The sequence below is a fragment of the Acipenser ruthenus genome, chromosome 9 (genome assembly GCF_902713425.1).
Source record: "Acipenser ruthenus chromosome 9, fAciRut3.2 maternal haplotype, whole genome shotgun sequence".
Lineage (NCBI taxonomy): Eukaryota > Metazoa > Chordata > Actinopteri > Acipenseriformes > Acipenseridae > Acipenser > Acipenser ruthenus.
In genome coordinates, this window is record NC_081197.1 from 7,176,048 (window position 1) to 7,201,714 (window position 25,667).

At 38.3% G+C, this 25,667-nt stretch overlaps 1 protein-coding gene across 10 annotated transcripts in view; it reads left to right on the plus strand.

The window, feature by feature from the left end:
• LOC117405186 (protein FAM168A-like) overlaps positions 1 to 25,667 on the plus strand; it is a 62,223-nt gene that overhangs the window by 2,074 nt on the left and 34,482 nt on the right. For 4 of the 10 annotated variants that reach the window (XM_059031009.1, XM_059031010.1, XM_059031013.1 and 1 more), the window contains exons 2-4: positions 13,265 to 13,371; positions 21,167 to 21,258; positions 23,077 to 23,139. In XM_059031009.1, coding sequence (XP_058886992.1) covers positions 13,301 to 13,371; positions 21,167 to 21,258; positions 23,077 to 23,139 — 226 coding nt within the window. In that variant the 5' untranslated portion in view covers positions 13,265 to 13,300. The remainder of the gene's footprint in view (positions 1 to 13,264; positions 13,372 to 21,166; positions 21,259 to 23,076; positions 23,140 to 25,667) is intronic. The other 6 variants (XM_059031011.1, XM_059031014.1, XM_059031018.1 and 3 more) reach the window with 3 other exon arrangements.

The following is a 25,667-nucleotide window of genomic DNA, read 5'->3' on the forward strand; positions in this document are numbered from 1 at the left end:
GTCCTTCACCATATTCGAGATATTTTTGACCTCATTTGCAGAATAATAGAACGTTCAGGAGGACTGGTGAATAATGTCCCTTGTGATTTTACAAAATAACCCCCTAAACATCTGCAAAAACACATAATTCAGGCGTTTCATTTTGTGGGCAAATGACCCTGCAGTTAGGTTAATTGCTAAACCAACTAATTAATTTAATCTTGTTCAGAATATCTTGTGCCTGAAGATCAAAATGTCTCTATTTAATGAGGTCGGGTTCATAGTGTTATAGAATAGTTTTACTATACTGCTGTTGAAATCCATCAATAAAACAAGTTGCATGAAACAAATAATGGGTATATAACACGAATACAAAACAAATGAAGTTTAAAAAATGAAACTAAACTACGTTTTTCCCTTCACTCGCCAGATAGAAATGCATTTTATTCAAAGCTATTGAATATCAGAACTTCACTGAATCCCTATCATTATTATACACATCACAAGTAATGGATGGTGTGTAATTAATATAGCTTCCAGTCTTCTCCATGCAAAGTTGCCTAACCAAGTTTGCAGTAGAGTCTTAAGGAAAACAGCTGTAGACATGCATTCAGTTGTTACAGAACGCAGTCACAATGATTACCTTCCCTTTATTAGTGGGATTGTGATTTCCCCCTTAGTTTTAAAGACTGGAGGTTATTGACTCGCATCCCTGGGTCAACTCCATTTATCCCAGCCTCTCCCACCAGACTGCAGAATATAGGCTAGTTAGGTGAAGGATTGCTGTAGATCCTACATCGCTGTTGAGCCATTCTGAGGAATATCTGTTTTTGTGGTATTCTGTCCTGGCTGTGTCAAATTGCATTTGCAATCATAATATTTCAGGCATTTAACTTCAGTTTTGCCAATCCTGCAGTACTGCTATTCATGGGTAACAGCGGGGGAAAAAAAGAACAAAAAAAGAACATTTTAAGTGACCATTTAAGATATTTTGGCAATTAGACGGGATTAACATTATATTAAGCCAGTATGCCATTTTGAACTGCTGTTGGAAGGAAAAACAACATTTCTAACAGATTTAAAGGATCTCATTCGCAAAACAATATTGAGGTACTTACCTGTACTTCAGAGTGCAGCAGTTTAACCTAGTTTTGTTTGGGGGTTCACTGTGTCTCTGCCCTTGCCTGGGGTACAGGGTAGCATAATGTTGAGCTTTGTGTCCAGGGTTCAGGCGGATTGTGTGATGGATCACGTTTGGGATTTGGGTCAAACTTTTGTAGGAGAATAGTGCCTGCAACCAATCTACAGATACGTCTTTGCGCTGAATCACAGTCGCAGGCACCTCACAGGTAAAAATGTAAGTTTCATAAAACTGGCAGCGACGTCGCTGATTTTGACTGAAACTTGCGACAGTCAGACAGCAACCGCATGTAGCAATTTTCATCGCAAATCCTATACCTATATACCGTGCCGCTTAGCTGGCCGGCGAGATGGCAGAGAAATAAGAAGGGAAAGTATTTAGGGTCTGTCAAAACCTCTTGATGCATATACAGACTTGTATCGAAGCACCAATTGCCAAGAAGAGAGACAACTAGAGACCTGTGATAGTCTTTTGTTTTATTACAGACACACATTAATAAAATAACTAAAATAGATGTATACATTAAAAACAAAGTATACATCATGCTTTAACTATGTACATATTTATTAAACATTATCTGCTTTTTTATCTTTTTGATAACACACCTAGCACAGAGAAATAATTTAGAATAATTTCTCATTATATAGGTAGTAACGGTAACGTGAAGTCCCCCTGTTTTTAATTAACTGCCTATCTATAAAAATACAGTAAGATAAAATCTATATTTATAGTGCGCTGCTTGTGGGGCTGTTATAATAATTGCACATACAGCAATCTACCCATTAAAAAACGATAGGAATTGTATTTCAATCCCACTGCACTGAAGCAAGGCTCCAGTATACAGCAAGCTTGGAGTTTCTCAGTATTTAAACACTAAGCAAAGCAGATTCATTCATTCAAATTCATTCAAAACCAAAACAGCATTTGCTCCAGTGCAAAGTTTGCACCACTTGAAATAAAACAAAGAATTAGCATACTAGCAAATATATATATATATATATATATATATATATATATATATATATATATATATATATATATAAATTAAACTGAACATGACCGTTGGAGTAGCTTTTTTTTTAAATAAAGAAATAAGCAGTGAATGTATCTTCAGTAGTTGCTTCTGAGTAATGTCACTAATCAAGCAGTTAGAGTATTGTGTTGGGAATCCTGTGAAGAGGTGGAAGGAGTAACTAAAGCCTTTCCTTTAATGAGTAGCTGGGACGGGACAAAGCCAATCCAAAAAGAGAATTGGAAGAAAGAATGGGGGGTGGGGACAAAGAATGCACACCGCCCTCTTTTTAAAAGTTTAATTTGCAAAGCCCCCAAGAGAATGCATCCTTCATTTTCTCAGCAATGTTCAGGGATTTTGACTGTTGACTGAAATGTTGGTTTTCCACAATTGTTCGCATAATAATGGCCCTTACTAAACAGATGTAGTGGTTGTAAGAATGCCAGGCTTTTATTTATAATAGTCTTTTTAGAATATGAAAAGGGGCACATATGGGTGGGATTAAACCAGTGCTGGGACGATCAAATCCTTTCTTAAAGAAAGGAGAGAAAGCACTCTTACTGTACTGTAGAATGTGTGGTTCATTTCAGATGCCATTGATGCATTGGTTTTCTTTTATATTCTGTTAATTGTATGTTTTGCATCACAGTGCTGGGATAAGCAAATATTATTTACATATGAAAATAGTGCAATTCTTCTATTCAAGTCATCAAAGGCACTGATTTTAAAATGCTATTAATAGATATGTCTTTCGAGTGTAATAACCTTGTAATGAAGTGAGGGTTGTAGACGATGCATGTTGTTCCTCAGTCCACGTGGAGTACTTTCCCTCCGGCTCAACAGAGTTGTGTTATTCTTTCTGTTTCCATCATTCAGACTGTATGCATCGAGAGATCACTTTTTACACGGACCCTTTTTTTGTAGCGCTTCCCCTTTTTTATCTTAATGATTGCGTTGAACCACAAATTTTGGAGACTTCATAGAAATTTGTTTTCCCCTGAAGTTCTGAAAAATGTATTTTAATCATAGCAGAAAAGATCTGCTAAAAAAAGATTAGGTGCTCTATCAGATGTCTAAACTGGCACTTTTTTGTAATGACTTTGTTGAGATAACGATCGGTGCCTCTTAGGAGTGCATCGGCTTCACTACAGAAAGCTTGCTTCCTCGCCTGCTTCTGCATCAAAACAGATGAGGTACTGTCCTCCGCCCAAATGAAATCTTCATTTATTGAAGTTTGTGTAAGCAAAGTAGCTTGGAAGCTTTTTTTTGGCTGTATTTGAAGTAAGTGGTACGCTTAACTTTATTTCTTCGATTGTAGATCATGTTTTTTCTAGCGAGGGCTACAGTAGCCTCTTTGTTTAACGCTTAAGAGTATGCTGCATGTTTTTGGTCAGCATAGAGGATGAGAAACCGTCTTGCTTCCTCGGTTGAACTTGGCCCTTGATGTCTAACTTCACACAGTACTGTCTGATTTGTGGTGAACATGTCTTGAATGTCCCGCTGTGTGAACAACCTTATGAACAGTGAATTCAAGGAAGCTACAATGTAAGAACTCCTCTGGAATCTTACAGGGAATACTTTTTTCATTATTACTAAAGTGTATGTTGTAAGGTTTTAAAAGCCGCTTCTTCTATTTTCTTTTTATTAATTTTTTAGGGATATTCTGATTTAAGGACATGAAGATCTAGTACTGAATAGTATAATTATTGATTGAGGTTTATGTTGGTATATTGTGTTGAGACTACAAGTAATACATAAGTGTAATATTACACTAAATCTCAACTGAATTCTGATTGGTTCGTTTGCAATAATAAGACAAAATGTGGTAAGAGGAGAACATGTATTCTAAACTATGAAACACATTTTATTCACTATTTATCTTTCAAGAACCATTTTGGTGGACTAATGGTCAAATAATGTACTGTAGTCTTTCAGTCTAGGCTGTAGCCTTTGTATCATGATATGTGTTCTAAGGAAGTACCACAATCCATTGAGATTGTAAAAGCAAAGTCAGGTCATTTTCCAAACCTTAGTTTTAAGACAAAGGGTAAAACATATCTAATCTCTAATGATGTATTCAAAACTGTAATAGACTCTTTTTTTTTGCAGTAATACCCCTATGTATCTGCTGTCTATGTATCTGCTGTCTTTGGGTCTACAATAAGTCTTGCTTTAAATTGTCTGCTGTAGATTTAATGCAGACAGCTGACTAAACTGACTAAACTGGCTTCACTTGTGTCTGCGCCCACTCAGGTTTTCTCTGACAGTTTCTCAGCAAAGTTACGATATTGTTTGTAGACACCAGTAAGATGAAACTCATTGAGTTATTTGTAATCCTCCTATAGATGAGACTTTAGGTCATGTACAGTATTGGCATGTGCAGTACATATCAGTCTTTTGTGTTTCTTTGCTTTGTGCACTATTTAGGAAAGGCAGGTGGTGTTTTTGTTTTCTGACAAGCCTTTCCTGGACATGTTCTGTCAAGAGTGCAAATACTCCCACGCTCAGGTTTGCCACGGGATGCCAAGTGTTTTGAGCGAAGCAACCGCTAACGTTACTATCGGTAACATTAAACAATCCCCCATTGCATTATTCTCCAGAATTGGCACATCATTAAATTCTTACTGTAGGAGCACGATATTTAAATGCCCTGTCCATTTCCTTATCTGAATCCTGCACACCTAGCGACAGTAGCAACCACATTAGTGGAATAAACTCATGTTTGCTCTCAATTTTTATATAGTGGATGGTTTATGTTTACACCAATCATGCATGGCAGTGACTCTTGCATACAGATACTATTACATACTTTATCTGCACGTGAAGTGATTGTGCAACTATATATACAACTATATGTGTTACACAGACCATTTTATATCCCGTGCACCAATACATATACACCAGCATTAACACACTGCTCACAACATATAACAGAAAATATACACAGGGACGGGGCACACTGCCACATACCAGTCCCGATCACAGTTCCGGCCCAGGAACAGGGGCAGCAATTGGTCCATAGGTGGCGGCTGTGGTGGGAGTTCCTCCTCCCAACCCAACACTAACAATGGCCAGGCTGACCGTGCACCGACTGGCTCCTCCAGCCCAGGCAATCCTGGTAGCCGAACGCAACCTCCCCCTGGCGGCAAAGGTGGGAGCAGCGGGTAGTCTCCCCCTGATGCTGGAGGTGGGAGCAGAAGGCAGTCTCCCTCTTGTGGTGGAGGTGGGAACAGTTCCATCATGGGCTTCGTTTGCTCGCCCCCTCCCCCCCCTGGTGCTAGGGCAGCAGTGTGGAGTAGTGGTTAGGGCTCTGGACTCCTGACCGGAGGGTTGTGGGTTCAGTCCCTTGTGGGGGACGCTGCTGTACCCTTGAGCAAGGTCCTTTACCTAGATTGTTCCAGTAAAAACCCAACTGTATAAATGGGTAATTGTATGTAAAAAAAATAATGTGATAGCTGTATAATGTGAAATAATGTATAATATGTATAATGTGATATCTTGTAACAATTGTAAGTCGCCCTGGATAAGAGCGTCTGCTAAGAAATAAGTAATAATAATAATAATAATAATAATAATAATAATAATAATGTCTCTTGCAATGGGAAACTGTGCTGTGCTCGGTTGCATGGTTTAACATTGAGGTATCTGGTTAATTCACAGCCTTTGATCTTTAGGAAGTATTGTGCACTTCAATGGTTTTTTTTTTATTATTTTGAGAGGAAAAGGTGTGATTTGAATACTGCAGTTGGTATATTGTAGTATTTGTGCAACTATTAGTATACTATAAGTAATTAGTTTTTCTGAAAGTGTTTTTTTCAATACCACAGTGGCTATTGTGATTTGGTATACTGCCATGGAACACTATACAGTATCTTGACCAGTTAATACAGCTATACATTATTAGTCATTGCATTAATGTTTTTAATCTTTGAGATCAAATAAGCTTATGTCTTTAGTATGTGAGGTCCATTGTGAGTGTTGCAGTCTCTAATACATGGGCACAACTGTGTCTGTTAAAAGGAAAGGACTAGCTGAGGCTGCAAACACAAGGTGTGTTCAATATCATGATGCTGTGGCTGGTTTGCTACCATGAAAATATTTCCTGAGTCTTGATGTGATGCACGTCAGGATTTCATTTTGTGGCTTTTGGTGATGTACAGTATGGGGATGCCTGACCACCTTTTGCAAGAATAATTTGTCAGTACACAACAAGAGTTGTTTCACCTTTGATTGGGTAAAGAAAGATAAAAGTAGAGGTTTGGGAGGGGATTCGATTGAAGGAAATTCCATTTTCATACACAAAGGAAACGTGTGGACCACTCCGCACCGCGCAGCCTTGTCTTGGTGGTAGGAGAGTGCTTGTAGAAACGGCAGATCCTTTGATTCAGACTCCAGCAGTGCATGTCTGATGCGGCCGCATTTACACCGAGCCGGCAGGGCGACTGCTGCGTTTTAATGAATAATTTAAATGCATGCGCCTGGTGGATACTGCCAACCTTTAGTTGGGTTTTTTTCTTTCATCTGTTTTTGTTGACTAGAAGTGTGCAGTACTAGGTGGTATAGCTCTGTAAAAAATTAACAAATAATGGTTGTTGAAATCATACGTTTACCAAAATGATTTACCTAAAATAATTTATAATTGTATTTGTATTTGTATATTGTTCAACCCAGGGTCTTATTGCTCTGTAATATTTATTTACAGGCACCGAGTGGTGGTGGTGGTGTTGCTGCTGCTGCATTAGAATGATCATAGGCAGTGCCAGGCAGTGCCAGCCTCGTTGCCAACAGCAGCATCTGAAAGGGTCTTGTGCATTTGCCAGCAGAGGGATCAGTGCACCATTCACTTATATTGGTTATCCACGATGGACTCGTTTCGGAACAAGCCACCTTTTTGTTCCTGAGTTTTTTAGAAATGCTCAAATTGCATTTCCCAGGAGCAGCTGATTCCAGGGTGTTAGGATCTGCATCACAGACTGGAGCCAAGAGCCTGTCCTTTTGAAAGAGTCAGCAGCCTTGTAATACAGGACATGGGAGCTGGACTACTGGAATGTTTGCCTAACCAAGCTCAGGTGTGGTTAATTAATGTCATAGAAAAATGGAAAAGCTCCATTTGCAACCGTATTCACATATTTGCAAAGGAAATGGAATACTGATATATTGCTCCTTATTCTTTCATGAAGTAATGTAATTAGGAAGTGCTAGCTTAAAGTGGTGTATGGGGTATATATCTAGCCGACATGTGATATGATATTTACAGAACAAGCAGTGGGGAAAACAATGATCCAATTTAATTGTTGATAGAGGGCCCTGATGTATCCCTGTAACGGGTGTTCTGTTACTGTGTGGGCATCCACTGAGAGACGAGAGAGACAGAGGGTTTGAGATTGAAAACGCAGCTCAGGAGTCTGGGGTTTATCACAGGCAGTTGCAGTGGTGGTTTGCTGCCACTAGGGTACCAGCAATGGTATCCCTAGAGGCTATATACAACAATGGACATGGATGTCCACACAGCCACGAGTCCACGCTGGTACACCAAGAACAGAGCCAAACAAAAGAACAACGAACAAAGGGCAGGCTTTCACGCCGCTTTTTAAAGGCAGGTGACCAGGGGTAATTGATTCACATTGCTGCACATTACATTTCAATTAGGCAGGCAGGGAGGGAAGTCAAACCTGCCAGCCCTACCACATCTAGCACACACTTTGTTTTTATAACATTGTAATGCATTTTATTTTTAAACAAATCAAAACAATTTATTTATAAAACCAAAGCAAAACAAACATACTATGTACAGGGCAAGCCTCTGCCCTTCCACAATCACACTTGTGCTTTAATTATACAAAATAAAAAGTTATACCAGTTGCATTACATGGTTAATGTTATTTCTATGTGGGCTGGGAGTCAGTGGGGAGAGAAAGCTATTTTAATATGTTCGTGCAGCGCACACTTAATTAAATTTAGCTGTGATAAATTGCACACCCGGCCGGTACATTTTATTTATGATTCCTCAAGAAAGTTTGATGGATTGTAAGTGTTGTGTGGCAGCAGTCTTTGTTTGATCAAGGACTGTGTGTTGGATCTGACTCTCGATTCAAAGTGCCCTTGCTGCCTTTGATGCATTCCGTTCTTTTAAATCTAGTTTGTTTCATAGTGCTTACATTTGATCTCAATGCAAGTCTTATACAGGCGGTGATATGCAGAAATGTTTGATACGCTTATTGTGTACTTGCATCTGTCACCCAGCTCAACCCTGCTTTATGAAAATCAGTGTGAAATCGAGTACCCTATCTGCATGACATCGGGTCCTGACCCGGGTAGAGTATGCCAGTGTGAAAGGGGCTTAGAATGACACTGATTTCAAGTGACCAGTCTGCCAGTCTTTAGTGATTCCTTAGGGACAAGTCCCCATTTATCAATGATTAACATCTCCAGTTCCTCCAGAGGTGAAAATTAGCCGGCAACTCCGATTTCCAGGTTGGCTACAGTGTATAAAGTCAACATTCTTCTAATGAAACATTTGCAGTTTGTGCGGTCTTGCTTGGGCAGGTCTGATAGAATACGTGTTGGACATGTAATTTTCATTAACATAAAAAATGGAGTGCATCAGTACATGTTGGGTGTTAATCTGCTATGAAAAGGTTTGTACAACCAAATTTTCATTTTCTCTGAATTGAGTCTACAGTATTTCTGAGAAATAAATCCACACTTGTTTTTTATTGGCCTTCCATGGTTTTCTTTGGCTTGCACTTGGGTAGAGGCACATGGCTTGATTTGGTTTGGAGGGCTACCAGTGAAGTGTTTATTGGCAGTTATCCCTAATGAGAAGCTGTGAACCCACAGGAATGACTGATTGGGAATCTTTTTAGTATTTAACCATGAAAGGAGCTTATATTATATTGCAAGTCTGCTGCCTGTGTTTCAGCTGCTAATACTGTATCATAAAGCATTAGAGATGCCAAATTCGTAGTTTCAATTTTATCATTTTTACCTTATTTGGCTGCAGTGTTGTGTTTAATTAGTTTCCGTATGATACTTGCTACAGAGCTAGGCCTATATTCTGTGATTCTACGATCATGCCTGCAAACCATTCGATTACAGATTCAAATCCACTCACATTTTGCCTCCTTTTGTTCACCCTAAAAAACAGTAATAATTTTGCTATACGTGTTGTTGAATTACTAATGAAAATAAATGTACCAATACTGGGTTACAATATATTCATCAATAACTGCAACCATGTTTGTAACTTCAACATTTTACTGGCACTTTGGATTAAGATGCGCATTGTATGTCTTGTTTTCCCAGCCTTCTTTTGTTGTTGTGCTCGGGTGAATTCCTGTGCACGAAACTAGGATAATTAAACTGTAGTGTCGGATAGCGGCCTTGTTTGCAGCTTGTTTGTGACACTGCATTTATTCATATACTGGAACACCCCCCTCTTGCGTGCGCGCGCACACACTCTCAAAGACTTGCACACAAACACGCACACTGTTGCCTGCGTCTTTTATTTTGGTGGTAACGTTCATTATACGGCATCAGCATCTTTCTCTGCTTGTCACAGTTTCATTGAATGGCAGTAGAGCTTCCGATATTGCTGTTGGGCTTTATTACCTGTCAAATAGGGTTGCCGTGTAATTCAGTTCTGAATCATTGCTTTATCTGTCGCCCTGAGCCGGGGCGGCTGACCTGATTTATTTGTTTTTTTTCTTCTGCTGTAATTTGAGGCGTGCTGCCAGTCTCTCCGCCGCTGTCTTCTCTGGCAGCCGTGTGTCTGATACTGTGATTTAACACCATCTCGCTTTCGTTTTGCCTGCTTGCACTTCATTACAGTGGCGTTCCGTGATCATTGCTTTGTGTGGGCAGGCAATAAAAGCGCTAATTTATAACTTGGTGTGTCGAGTGTGCCTTGACTTCATTTTTAAACATTAAAATACCATTTTTTTATTTAAGATTGCTTTAATTTAACAGTACGATGTGTGTTAGACTGCTTGAATCTGTAATGTGTTGTAGGAGTCAGGCAGCTGCTGTAGGGTCCTAAAACCTGCTGACACTTCTGCACTGGAGCATCTTGTTTGGAAGCACAGGGCCAGAAACTGAAACTACTGTACCAGTGTAGAAAACCTGTCACCAGATATCTGTCATTTTCCAGGTACATATATATTGTACATGATAGAAATAGTGTGCATCCATCAGCTAGTGCCAGTACAGTATGTGCCAATGACCTAGAATGGCGATACCCTTCATTAAAACAAGACTGATTTGAAACCTGGTGTGCTTGTTCTATTCTGTGCCAGTGCATTCTGACAGTACTGTACCTTTCAGAGCTACACGTGCTGTAAAAAGAGAGAGAGGGCGTTGCATAACTCGACTCCTGCGGAATGGAATTCAAGGGCACTGCATCTTTGTTATGCGGCACACTGGGGTGAGGAGGGGGGAGGGATGTGGAGTGGTTAAGGGACCAGCTAGTGTGTACGGGCAAAGAGATGTTTTGGGCTTTGAGTTTTTTATTCTATTTGTTTGATTCTTTTTTTTTTGCATGGAAGTTAATACTTCGAGGGATAAATAGGTCAATTGGTGTTGAATTGGAGATCCTTTCCCATTTCTTAAAGCTGTGAAGTGGTAACAGATTCTGCTTTTGTCTTATTACTGCAATAGAGTGAGAGTGAGAGCGCTCCCTTGTGTAACGTAACCTTCCTTTGCTTCATACTGTACACTAGGCTAGACTCTCCTAATTACCAATGAGGGAATGCTGCTGGCTTGCTCACTTGTTTGATACACTTTAGCTGTCGGAGCCCTGGGTTCAAACCCAGTTTCTTGGGTCGCATACAGGGCTCTTTGATTAACCGGCTAAACTACAGTTGGAGGGTTTAATGAAAGTTTTGTAATTCGCATAGTGTATTGAAGAATCTGGATTATAGGCTGGATAACTCCGAACAGACTTTTTTAAAGACCTTTATATTAAGCACTTTGTGATGGTGATCTACTATGAAATGATCATTTTAATACTACTGTACCACAGACGAAGCTGTTAAGTGAGATTTTCTAAAACCATATATACATGAATTTAGTGTTTCTTACGGGAATTCGCTGGAACATAACTGGATCCAGAAAGTGAATTGGGTCTGTTCTTTGAAAGGTAATGGCAGTTCACGTAGCTGGTGACACGGCATCCTTTTCTTTGAATGCCTTGCTGATGGCACGCTCTCTATATGGCTGCATTGCTCGTGCTTGCGTAGCAGCAACATGATGTGCTGTACGGCTGTGTTTCATCAAGTTATCCTTCAGGAAATCTCTGCGGTCTTTCGGAAAGGCATTGCTTTCATTTGCTGCCATGCAATAAATACAGTTCATTGGCTAATTTGCAGCATCGCAGACAACTAGGCCATGGACATTTCCAGTGTGTCTAAAACTTTGTGGTTTTCTTTTCTTGCTGTTTTTTTGTTTGCTGCGTTTTGAACTTTTTTAGTCTCTTGCCTGAGGTTGCATTGTTATTTGTGACTCCCAAGTCTTCATGTTTTTCTTGTTCCTGAGCGGATGGATGGTTTTCATTATTACTGTCACGCTTAAAGGAGCCCTCCCACATTTTAATGACGATTCTTCTAAAATGAAGCAAACTACCATACAGACAGAAGTAGTAGTCACTAGTGTGTACTGAACTGATGTGTTTGTGTTTTGAGGTGGTGATGTCATTGGAATGTTAGATTACTGTGGAATGGGTTTTACAGCATTAGTCAGAGAATCCAGTATGCAAAGTAATTTGTTTTTTTATTTCTTTGATATTTCTAAATGATCCATTTTTTGAATTTTGATTGAGAAAATTGGTGGTGATCTAAAGCTGACCTCTACAATCTTACTCTTTCACACAGACTTATTTTGTAGTCCTCCTCGTACTGTATTTAGATGCAAAGTTGTGATTAATTGAATAAGTCTAAATGTAGCATTGCTGTAATAGTAGTGTCCACGCGGTGGAACATCGATAGCACGGGGCATTCGTGGAGGAGGAGGAGGGCTGAGGGGATGCGGCTGCTATACTTCACTTGTCCTTCATTTATCACTGTCTGGAGACCAGGACTTTCTATCTTTAATGAACCATTTGTTAAAACAAATGGGATTTTAATGTGGTTTAATGATCTTGCTCGCTAAAGGCGTGGTATGCGTTATGAAGGGGGGAGGGGAGTGTGCCGGCAGGAAGGATAATATTATAGAACACGGTTTGATAACTGCTTAATTTAGTTTTTGAGCCCTAAGCCTTCCTACACCTGAAGGTTTCTGGTGATATGGTTGTCTTTTTCAAATAACATCTCGGCCCAAGGTCGTCCCAGTCACAGGACACGCACAGCACTAACCCACTTGTGTTTTTGCCTAGGTGACTTGTAGTGTACAATTCTAAATGTATGTAAGAGGTGTGATATGAAAGTTTTGTACGGTTAGACAACTTGTTTAAATCTGGAAGGGGGTGTACATTGTTTGCCAGTGCCCAGGAGTATCGAATGTATGCTGCCTTGCTGTGCCAGGTTTGTAATATATGTATTGAAGTCTGAAATAACTTTTTCTACAGTATTTTAAGATGTTTTTTACTCCTTAATGAATAAAATAATTTGAAATTCAATGTATATATTCATTTATTTTTGGGGAAAATGCAGGCATTTGCCAACAGGTAACTTGCATTGTTTGTGTGTGTGTGACAGAAATCATCATTTACAGTCCTTGTGCACAGATTTAAAATGTTTGTTTTGCAGAAATATCCAAACTATTTTGGAAGATTTCATAAAGAATTTGGGTTTTAAAATGTCGTGGTGGAGGGCTGGAGGTAGGAGGTAGGGGGTGGGGTGGGGTGGGGTGGGGTGGGGGTGGGGTGGGGTGGGGTGGGGGGGGGGGGCATTAGCACAGATGGTGGAACTTATCAGATAATCCTGGAAGGTTCTAAAACGAGCAACAAATATCCCGACTTTGTTTTTACTTGTGTATTTCATTTAAACACGCACTGTTTAGATTAGCTTCATGAGTTTTCCTTAGCTCTTGCCTTCTCTGTTTAGCTAGTACATGTCATACTTGCTCTTACTGTACCAACATATGAAGTATTCATTTTGATGATGTCCATTATAATCATGAACTCTTGATGTATTTTTCAGATTGCATATCCATTCCCTACATTAGCTTTTCCGAAAATGGCAAGCGGGCACCCTACTGACAAATTCAGTTTCTTGTACCAACCTGAAAGCTGTCAAAACTTGAAGAGGTTAGTGTAGCACCATTAAATGCTTTAATGTTCGACGCTGCATATCATGGGGATGGAGCAGGGTGCAAGGAAAAGCCACCTTGCCCAGTGCCCCTGAAATACACGAAAATGTCAAATGTAATATATATTGTTGGTTTCTAATATGAAAGTCTCATTCAAAGCACCCAATATGGGATTAGATTCATGTCATCTGTATTGTTTTTAACAGTTTTTAAACCCCACAGATGGAATGTTTTCCAGACTCTTCTGGTTATGCTAGTGTATTGCCAGAACATGTTGGTACTTTAAGAACTGAATGCATCCATTATTGTGAATGTCAAACTGCTAGATCTGCACTTGTCAACTCCCCCTGCAAATGAAACTTTTTGGTGAAAACTGGGAGGAATTTAGAGTGGGAATCTGTTCAAGATTGAAGCTGCTGTGCATATGGTGGATTTGACAAGCGAGGATCTTGTACTTCTAAGAACCTCCTGTACTATACAGTACTCTTTTAGAAGTAATCTTTTATGCTTTTGTTAAATGCAGTTGTTTCGTTTTCCATTCTGTTTGATGGTTTTCTGAACAATGAGATGCCGTGTTTGATGCAAGGTTTTAAAATGTTTTAGTATCACACGTCCTGTCCAACCTAAATGTTTGCAAAGTTGTATTCAATAACTCAGTCTAACTGCACTGTAACTACAGCAGCATGGACTGAGGCTAACTGACCATCAGGTTGCGGCAACAAAACCCCCTCGGACACACAAAGAATGGCTGTAATTAAGCCAAACTCCCAGTTTGTCCCTGTGCTCTCCATTCTTTTTTTTGTTTTGTTTGCACATAGTACCAGTACTGGTGCAGTGAATAATTAGATTGCATGTTTAACAGTTATAATGAGACAATTACATCCAGTGCTGCAACTTGAAATGGATTGTATTTTATGTGCAGTTGCTCCCCCGGCCCCCCCCCCCGCCCCCATTCTAACCCTTCCTCCACCTGCAGGGACCACAGGACCTCGCTGCTGCTGCTTCAGTCAATTACCCCTCCTTGAGGTTTTGAAAAGCTGTCATCATGAGGTTTACTGTGCTTCAGACTTTGCTGAGGTCTTCTCCGATATATTAAACTACTTTTAAAAGTGCATGCCTTCTTTCCATTACCATTTCATTACAGTAGATTCCTCTGTTAATAATTGCATTGAAGAATATGAATGTATCGGGGAATTAACAGAAATGTGCTTCAGTTTGATGCATGCAACACGAATGTGCAGTTACCGGGTCTGGAATGAATTGAAATGCACTGTAGTTCTCAGATACGCCAGTACAGTATGCGTTTGTGTTTACTGCAGCAGGTGGAATTCGTTCAAGAGGGGGAATGCCACTCCTGTGACCAGAATATTCTGTTTTACTAGTTGAGCATATCTTTTTTTAAGATTAAACAGTGTTTTGTTACTGTAAAAATGCATAGAACTTGCCATACTCCTAATTTAACTTGCTCTATCTAAACATATTTGACATACCATACTGTTAGTTTTTATATAGCCTTTAGAAGTGAACTAATTGCCTCAGCTCCCATTTTGTATTCCTGTCACCTTTTGGGTTCCAGATGAGCTCGAGTGCTTTGGTAACTGACCCAGGTGTAGAATGTGCCAGGCAGATCTGATTGCCCTTTCAGCCTTTTCCACAGATCTATTTGTGGTTTGAATTTCAGCTCCATTTGATAGGTTTTAAAGTTGGCCTCTAATGAACCACTTTATATATTTAAAACGTTAAAGTGCTCCGTGACACGCAAGAGTGTATATGTAATTCACTTCTGCATGTACGCCCTACTTACCTAAAACACATGCGACTTGTTTAATCACAGTAACCGAGGAGCCACACAATGTTCATTTATATAGATATAATGTTTGCCCTCTGCTGTTCCCATGGCATTCTCCTGAGACTGCTGCCTGTGTTGTGGGGTAGGGGCGACATAAAGCTGTACCAAAACGTACACACAAAAAATAATAAAATCAAGCTTGTGTTTTGTTCAAGGTGGCCAAAGTAAGTCCCTGAGGGTCATTGTTGTGCTGGATATGCAACTAGGCCACCCAGAATGAAGTAGCCTGTTGAGATAAAAAAAAAAAAAAAATCTTCTAAAAGTCTTCTGAGGGACAGGAGAACTCTTTTAAATGTAAAGCTGTTTTTCTGCTATTGTATGAGACAGAGCATCACATTTAAAGTGTGACCCATGAGAAGAGGGCCAGACACTAATAGGCCATTCCAGACCATGCTTTTGTTTCAGCTGTGCCCTGAATGCGCAGGCTTTGTCAGCATTGGTTTCCAAGTGCACTCCAGGACATTCATTTTGTAGTTGTTTATTCAGAGAACAATGCAGTGGTTAAATATGAAGTGTATATATTTAACCAATCGTAAAGCAAAGCCTTTTGACAGCCTAGTTTGTATACAGTGCATTCCTGCCCTAAAAGATTATATCACCTGACTGACTTTGCTGCCTTAAAAAGACAACCCACCCCCCAGCAACCACACACACACACATTCAAATATGCAGCCTTCTGCTGCGGTTTATTTTGTCTGAGTACTGGAGATTTATGATGGTTTTAAAATAAACAGCCGCTCTAAAACCAGATGGGGATTATATGATGTATTCCTCAGGAAGAAAGAAAAATCTGATCTTGACATTCTCCCAATAGACTGTAGTCTCTTGACAGCTGTACAGTAAGCTGCTGCCATCATGATCAGCAGCCAGGCTTGAGACAATTACCTTGGGCATGCACGGTAAAATAAAAATGAAGGCAGGAGCTCGAAACATGTGACGCTGACCTGTGAGGCGGGCAGGAGCAGATACTTGTGACGCAGTAGGAGAGCAGAGTGCCGGACGCTGGTGTGGTTCTGTACAGTGTAAGAAATGAGTCTGGGAATAAAATAAGACCGAGAAGCTGTTGTCAATCCAGTCCATCTAACGAGTTTACGGCAGCCACAGTGTCCCCTCGGATATTAAGATTTTCATATTATAAATTCCTCTTTTACTGTTGCATTATGTTGTTGTGTTTTATCCCCTTCAGTCATAATGTAATTTGAATGTCATTTTTTAGAAGGATGAAACTCTTAGGGGCTCCTGAGTGTCGTAATCAGTAAAGGCGCTCTGCTGGAGTGCAGGATGCGCCCTGTAGCCTGGAGATCAGCAGTGGTTCGTATCCAGGCTATGTCATTTGCCGTCCGTGACCGGGAGTTCCCTGGGGGTGGCACAAAATCAGCAGTGTCTTCTGGGTTGTAGCATGTTATTGGCTGAAAGCATGTCAGTAAATGGTGCAAGCAGCTGATTGGTTATTAATATTATTTATTTCTTAGCAGACGCCCTTATCCAGGGCGACTTACAATCGTAAGCAAATACATTTCAAGTGTTACAATACAAGTAATACAGTAAGAGCAAGAAATACAATAACTTTTGTTCAAACAAAGTATAAGTGTAACAAACCACAATTCAATAATACAGCAGATAATAGTGATAGTTACATCAGGATATGATTAAATAGTGATAGTTACATCAGGATGTGATTAAATACAAAGTACTACAGGTTAAACACTTGGCAGATTACAGTATTCTGAAGTACAGGATTAAGTGCAGTAAAATAGGGGGCAGATAAGAGCAAAATAAAGCACATCTAAATGAAGGGTGATATTGACAGGTTAACCAAGTGAAATGACCAAGCAAGTGCAACACTTATCTGAAAGTATCAAACTGCTTTCTTTAACAACAGCTAAGACATATGGAGTGATTTTGTTAGGTGCAATCACTTTAACATGGTACAATTATACATGTGTTAACCGAAGGGGCTGTTGCATGTAAACTGCACTCTGTGGATATGTGTTACAGTTTTGTAGTAATAGCCAGGGCTGATGTTAAGGCAGCTTGGAACACATGTTCTAATAGTGAGATTGTAAATTTTCTTTTTACTTCATCCAAGTTATTTTCTTGGCATCTGCCAACTATTTCTGCCGATTAACTAACATTGAAACACAATTTTATTTAATTAAGACTGCCAAGATCTCACAGACTGCAGCAGGCAGGAAGCAGCAGTAAGGAACATGGACTTTGCTTGTTCTAAATTCAGCATGGAGAGGTTTGGAAGGTGGAATCTAAAGTTGATAACAGTACTCTGTCAAATTTGAGAAAATCAAATCTAATTGAGTAAACCTCCATGAACGCCAGTTAGAAAAAAAACAAAAAAACAAATAAAGATAATTATAAATGGGTTTCATTTTCCACTTGCAAGTTAAATTAAATAATTGGATGAAAGAGCTTGTCCTCAAAAAACTTGGAACCACATGACAGCTGTGTTGCGTCGTGACACAACATTTAACCAATCAGAGAGTTGAAGGGGCAGGTTTTTTGTGTTAAGCAGTTCGAGAGGTTAAAACGTTAAATGACTTTTCAAAGCAAAAATAGTGACCATGAATGCAGGCAAAATAAGGTGGCGACCGGCGCAATCCACCCCCTAATACTATATTTGCGCTGGCTACTTTATTAAAAAAATATTAAGGTTATTTTTCGGGTATTATCATTCAGTCCGTTTTTTGTCATTATTGTACTGTAAGGTGATATATAGTACATAATAGCTATACATATGCACCAAAAAAAAAAAACCTATTCCTTTTGTTGTGATATCGTAAAAATATGTACCCAGGTGCTTGCGAGAGTTATTGGGGGTTCATGTGTAGAGGCTGTACGCCTTTAAGAAAAAAGGCGCGATGGGATATCAGCTGAACACTTGTCAGCTGACATACAAATGCTTAAGTGCAGAGGTGCTGGAATATTACACTCCGGTTTCATGCAACAGTTATGATGGTGACCAAACGTGCAAGTACAGTTGTTTTAAAAAAAAAAAAAAAAGGTTAAAATGAACATTTGCATTCAAAAAATGAATAATAGCGAAAAACAAAATGCCTTGAAAACTTAACAAAGAAACCCATTTAAATGAAGCAATACGCTCAATAATTAAGCTAAAAAGAAAGTGAAAGGTTTACCTTTTTTTTTTTTGTGAACTCCAATAACCCTACGTTATCTTTCCCCAGTGAAATCACAGAGTGCCTAAATAAGCAGGTAATTTACCATAATAATAAAAAAAGTCATGAAAAAGAAAATGCAGAACATAAAAAAGCACATCCAGATATAGTCAGTGAAAGACCACACATTATTCAAATTCTTTGTCGTGTTATATATTTAAGTTAGGCAAGTTTTAATTTTTAGGGTTAGGTTTTAGGGCTGGGGTTGCTTTAAGGTTTGGGTTGGGGTTGGATTAGGGTCAGGATGGGTTGATTTTGTAGAGTTGCCGAGCTCTGGAAGTGAAAGGTGGGAGTGGTTGGCAAATGCACTAGAATCACGTGACGCCCTCTGGACACTTTTTAGCAGATATTCCTTTACGCTGCACTTGATTGCACACAGAGCCCAGATGAGGCCCCAGTATCTGAAGGACAGGAAGCACATTAATAGGGTGATGGCAGAATAAATTGGCTTCACCTGGGTCAAAAGGAAAGTAAAGTATGGCAAAATTTAGAGTAATGCTTAGGAACTGGTGAGAGGTAAGCAAACTGAATTTCAACGCTTGGTTATAAGCCGTTTCAAAACAGTAAGGATAAAAGGCAGATTGAAAAGAGTTATTGTTCATGGAGGACATACTGGAAAAGATTCCTCACAAATAACTTTTAAATGACACAATAATTTGCTCCCAGCTGTTTACTTCACTTGTTAAACTACAGTAGTAAAAAAACAACTTGGCCTGACGTCTGTGTTTTGAATGGTTTGATTTTTATTTTTCAATTTAATAAAAAATGGTGTATATATATATATATATATATATATATATATATATATATATATATATATATATATATATATATATAATGTATATATGTGTGTGTGTGTGTATGTGTGTATATATATATATATGTATATATATATATATATATATATATATATATATATATATATATATATATATATATATATATATATATATATGTGTATACATATATATCTCTATCTAAAAAAACCACCCATTTTTTTATTTAAGTATCTGATCAGCTACCCAGTGCCATGTGTCGATGATTTCCAAACCGCTTGTAACACAAAACAAACTGCATTTGCTTTAATATGTTAGTTGATGAACTTGACACGTGTTGACGGTTCTGCTGTACATATGTTGTTGTGTAACTGTTAGTTGAGCTTATGCCAGGTCCTAATATGGTGCCATTCTGTTTACATTCACAGTCAGCTGGTACACCTGTAACCCAGGCCTCTGGAACTCTTAGTCACCAAATACCCGTGTGTATTGCAACGTGGAAGCAAACCCTTCTGGGGCCTGTGCCTTGTTCTGTGAATTGTCTATGTAATTGCCTCAGATCTGTATTTTTAGGTGTTCAAGCATTCCCTGTACACTTAGTAGGCTACCTTGAAAGGTCCTTGCTGGTTTTGTTGTGCAATTCACAAGCATTCCAAGAGCATGACTTCAGTTGGAAGGTTTCACAGCTTCAATTCTGTTTTTCCCTTTCACTTTTAACACTTCTCAAATAATTTACAGTATTGCATGCTTTTCTTTGAACCTGCTTGGATGTCACTGGTGTCGATGTTGAAAGAACCCTTTGAGAATGATGGAGATACTGTGTATTCTGTACCAACTTGCAGTGGGAGTTGAAGGGTGTGCGGTAGATTCTTCAGGACGTCCACATCAATCGGCTGCTGTTTTTTTTTTCTACATTTAGAGTAGAGCACAGATTGATTTATGAGGAAGGGGGGTGTCTAAAGTATTAATTACAGCTGCCAGTGGTTACAACTTTTAGTTTGTGACCTGAATTCCAATACAGTGTTAATTTTATTCTTGTTTTTCATTAATTTAACCTCAATTTTCAAGTACAGAACAGGAAAACAAAAACTCATGCAAATTTTATTTCAATCAAATTATCTCAGGATCTGTATTGGTGTTTTTTTTTTTTATATAACATCCATTTTCTTTTTTGTTTTTTTCTTCTTCAGTAGCCTTTGTATTTGCTCTGTCGTCCATTTCCTTGTTCTATGGCGCAATCCATATCAAACATCCTGCCATAAGAAGATGCACTGGATCACTTAAACAGAGCAAAAATAAAAACTGTTCATTCACACCCTTCATTTACCGACACTGGCACACATTTTGAAATTGTTAGTCATTATAGAGAGAATGCATGTCCATAATGTTACTGTTATTATTGTGTTATTATTATGTATTGAATCTAGTCATTGGTGTTTCATTACGCCTGTGATGCGTATGTTTGCATAGAGCTATTCAACAGAACTGCAATATCGTTTTATATATTTAATTTCTTCTAAAAACAATTTCACTGATTCAAGGTGTCTGAACGGCAGTTCATGTGGTAACATGTGATTTTAGGTTTTGATTGATAAAACACCCCCAACAACAGCAAAAAAAACTAGAGTTTAGCAGTCCTCTGTATAATCAGAAACACTACTCAGTTACTTGTAGTCCACCAAGTGAATGATTTCTTCTTAGTTTGAATACATTGCTCCCTCAGTACCAGGCAACCACATCTACATTTTTTTTTCAATTACAGAACAGCAGTTTTACAGTTCATAGTGATAAACCAAATACTGAAAACCAGTGCACTGTGGTTACCTGGTGTTGCCTTTTCCTATCCTTGTTAGATTTTAATCATTCAGTGAACTTGTGAAATGCAAATAATATTCTGAACGAAGTGAGTAAGAATAGTGTAGTGTACTCCATTATTTACTCAGCACACCTCTAATTGTATGTTCTGTGTTTGCTTTCCAGCAAAAGTAGACTGTCTTCCACAATGAATCCTGTTTACAGTCCCGTTCAGCCAGGGACACCCTACGGAAATCCTAAGAACATGGCCTACCCAGGTAAGCTTGGCTTGCATGCTTTCTATTCACTTATGTGAGTTGATATTGATTTGGGTGTGTTTTGATCAAAACAGCGCTTCTTGCTTAATTCAGCCTGTCTGTGACACGTTATGCCACCAGATATCTGCAGTTCTTTATATAATAACAATCATCTCAGTCCTTCGTGTGTGTTCTGCAGTATGCTTTTACTTCTGGCTGTCCTGTTTTATCAATGTAATATGACCATAAAAAGCTGGTTGGATAGCAACATAAAATAATCAATCTGGATTGGTATTTGCATGATTGGCATGCAGCTTTTTATTTTATTTGTGTATCTAGTTTGTTTATTGCACACATTTTTATATAAATATATTTGTTGAACATTACATTCATCCATTATTGTAAATGTGGTGTTAAAATATATATATATATATATATATATATAGACCAGTTCTACTAAAACAGCATCACTCGTTGGAAGCAGGTTGAGATTTGAAGGTGCCATTGTCACAGAAACATGGGCTATATTCATTAAATGCGTGGTTTGTTTTTAGCAATGAGCACATTCTTCAGCATGTTTGTTTTTTTAAAATTGCAGGCAAATTGAAAAAGAATGCTAGCAACTTGCTATGCTAAAAAAATACGCTTTTAACCCTCTCCAACACAGATACAGTACTTCCCCCCTGTGTCTTACAAGAGCGACTTTTAAACCTTTTTTTATTTCCGTGTTGGGTATCTTTTAATACTGTGCCAGAGTTCACACTTGAGTTAAGGTTGCTGTCCCATTCACAATGTTAAACACTAAGCTGACATGTCAATATTAAACGTAAGTTATTCTTCAATGTCTATATCAACGTAATCATTCTGAAAGAGATTGCTGTAATAAGTACAGTGCAGAACACAGTAAGGATGAGCTGAGTTCCTGCTACGCAACACTGCCGTCTTTAGTATTTATTGTTGAAATAAAGTAGGACCTGTATAGTCCTAGTTTTATCTCGCAGGGCCCCCAATAGAACAACTTTGTGTAGGGTTACTATTCAAATGAAATAAGCTTTGCTTGATACAGTATGTGCAGAATGATAACCTGTCTAATGTGGTTGAGTTTCTCTATGCTTGGCTGCAGATTGTTAGGCTGTTTTTTTTACATTAATATAGACTTGTGTATTTGATATTTGTTATGCAATGCTAACTGATGTGTTTTGTTTAAGTACAGTAGTAATGGGGTCAGTTCTCCAGAGGCGTTTACTCCAACATATAACCTGAACCATTTATTTTTGAAACGAGAAAAAAAAAAAATTAACTAAAACAAGCAAGGATCCACTAAAAGACCCAAAGCTGCAAGCAGGCTTTAACAGGTGGTGTTTTTCTCATTTCAGAAAAAAATTGTAAATTACATTATATTGTGGAGTGAATGTTTCAAGAATCCTCCCCATGATCTTAGAAGTGCATGCAGTTTTTATTTTATTTTTTAAATTATAAATGGAATGGATTTTGCAATTTTACCCCCCCCCAAAAATAGTGAACTGACTGGCTTTAAATCTCATGTATTTTAACAAAAGTAAATGTATGTCAAGGGGAGCAACTATGAATGTTTAACATTGTTAGAGATGTGCAAGAAAAGTCAAGTGTTGTAGCTACAATTACCTGCTGTTTGCCTTTGACTGTAAAGGGAGATTTAATTGCAGTTATGGATATCGTAATTAAAGTGCTATGCATCAGAAAGAATTCCAATGTTTCTTTTAAAGGCAAAACCCAATCTGAATTTTCTGCACATCTTTTGTAAAATTTGCATTTGTAAAACAAGAAAAAAAAACCCCGCCTGCTGTCTCTCTCTGCTAGATTATAGAGGTTCTCCCGAATGTCACTCCCCGATGTGCCAGTGTCAATCATCCTCCTGGAGAGGTCCGTTACATTTATATTATTTGAATTTTATTAATTGGACACAGATAGCAAAAGGTTTTGTTTTTTATGCTGTGTGCTTTAACCAAAACTTTTTTTTTGTTTCCTTTTTTTTTTTTTTAATTAGTGGACCCAGTTCTGCAATACTGATACCCAAAACAGCAGGGTTGGGAAAAAAAGACTGCCATTGTATAGCATTTTGAGCTATTCCAAGTTTTATTGTGAGCTTACATAAATGATAACTTTTACAATTCACATCCTTCCTTCTTGACGTTAGAAACATTTGTACTTTTCCCCTGTTTTGTTTCTTTAAAAAAAATAATAAAAAAAAAAAATATATATATATATATATATATATATATATATATATATATATATATATATATATATATATATATATATATTACACACACACACATATATATACACACATATATATGTATATACACACACATATATATGTATATATACAGTGCCTTGCAAAAGTATTTAGACCCCTGCCCAATTCTCTCATATTACTGAATTACAAATGGTACATTGAAATTTCGTTCTGTTTGATATTTTATTTTAAAACACTGAAACTCAAAATCAATTATTTTAAGGTGACATTGGTTTTATGTTGGGAAATATTTAAGAAAAATAAAAAACTGAAATATCTTGCTTGCATAAGTATTCAACCCCTGTGCTGTGGAAGCTCCCAGTTTACACCGATGAAAGAAATTGCCCTAACGAGGACACATTTACCTTACCATTGGCCTCCACCTGTGAACCATTAAAGTTGCTGTCACATTTTCTGGATAAAAACCCCACTCTTGAAGGATCATTGGTCAGGCTGTGAATCTGAAGGAAAATGAAGACCAAAGAGCATTCTACAGAACTTAGAGATAAAGTAATACAAATGCATAGATTAGGGAAAAGGGTACAAAATAATATCCAAGTGTTTGGATATCCCAGTGAGCACAGTTGGATCAATAATCAGGAAGTGGAAGCTGCAACAGACCACCCAGGCACTGCCAAGAAAAGACTGTCCCTCAAAACTCAGCGCTCAAACAAGGAGACGACTTGTGAGAGAAGCCACAGAGAGGCCAACAATCACTTTGAAGGAGCTACAGAGTTCAGTGGCTGGGAGTGGAGTAATGGTGCACCAGTCAACCATATCAAGAGCTCTGCATAACACTGGCCTGTATGGGAGGGTGGCAAGAAAGAAGCCGTTACTCAAAAAGTACCATCTGAAAGCACATCTGGAGTTTGCCAGAAAGCATGAGAGTGACCCAGCTGCGATGAACAACCTGGTGCAAACCTGCCAAGAAGAATGGGCCAAAATCACTCCGACACTGTGTGCAAAGCTGGTACATACTTACCCCAAAAGACTTGAAGCTGTTATTGCAGCGAAAGGTGGCTCTACCAAATATTAATGTGTGGGGGTTGAATACTTATGCAAGCAAGATATTTCAGTTTTTTATTTTTCTTAAAAATATTTCCCAACATAAAACCAATGTCACCTTACAATAATTGATTTTGAGTTTCGGTGTTTTAAAATAAAATATCAAACAGAATGAAATTTCAATGTACCATTTGTAATTTAGTAATATGAGAGAATTGGTCAGTGGTCTGAATACTTTTGCAAGGCACTGTGTGTGTGTGTGTATATATATATATATATATATATATATATATGTAATGTATATGTATACACATATGTATATGTATACACATATATGTATGTCATATATTTTCCGATCACACTATGCATTTAGACAGTTTAAGCTGTTGCTTCGGAGGACCTTGCCAGTCTCACTTGCCTGATTCCAGCCTCACTGGGTGGCTCTGCCCTGCAACACAGGTCGAAACAAGCAGCTGCTTAAACTTTTTTTTTTTTTTTTTTAACAAAATCTGGTGTGGTGCATGAGATGTGGAAAGTGGGAAATTATTTAAAAATCGAGAAAGTAATTATGTTGTTAAACCCAATATTCTCAGGTATGATTAGTTACAAATGCTCCTCAAAGTCATCATGTAGGTCATAGATTGCTATACATTGGCAGTCTTTTTTTTTTTTTTTTTTAAACCCTTCAACTGTATGATGCTTGTCCCTTCTACTAAATCTTGCCAGATTTTTCTGTTAATTTTAGATTTCTTTTAAAGCTATTTTCTTTCATCTAATTTTGTACAGTGCAGCCTTCTGCACAGCTCTCTGCCTGTGTTTTCTGTTACACGAGGATTCACGCTCGGCCTAATCTCTAAAATACCTGCTGCTCTGTAGCTCCTGAAAGTTTCATGTTTTTTTTGCTAGCGACCTGCTTTTAGTCCTCTCTCTCTCTCTCTCTCTCTCTCTCTCTCTCCTACTGTGGTTTTATAATTCCCTCCTGCAGAGCCCATTTTATATTCTCCATGTGTGTGATCTGATGAGCATTTCTCTTGATTTCCCTAAATTCCAATTCTCTTTGTGCCTGTGTTCATAAATATAATGAATACATGCCTATCCTTTTGAAATGCTGCCTGTGGGGCTCACGGGTACATGGGCAGCTGTAAAG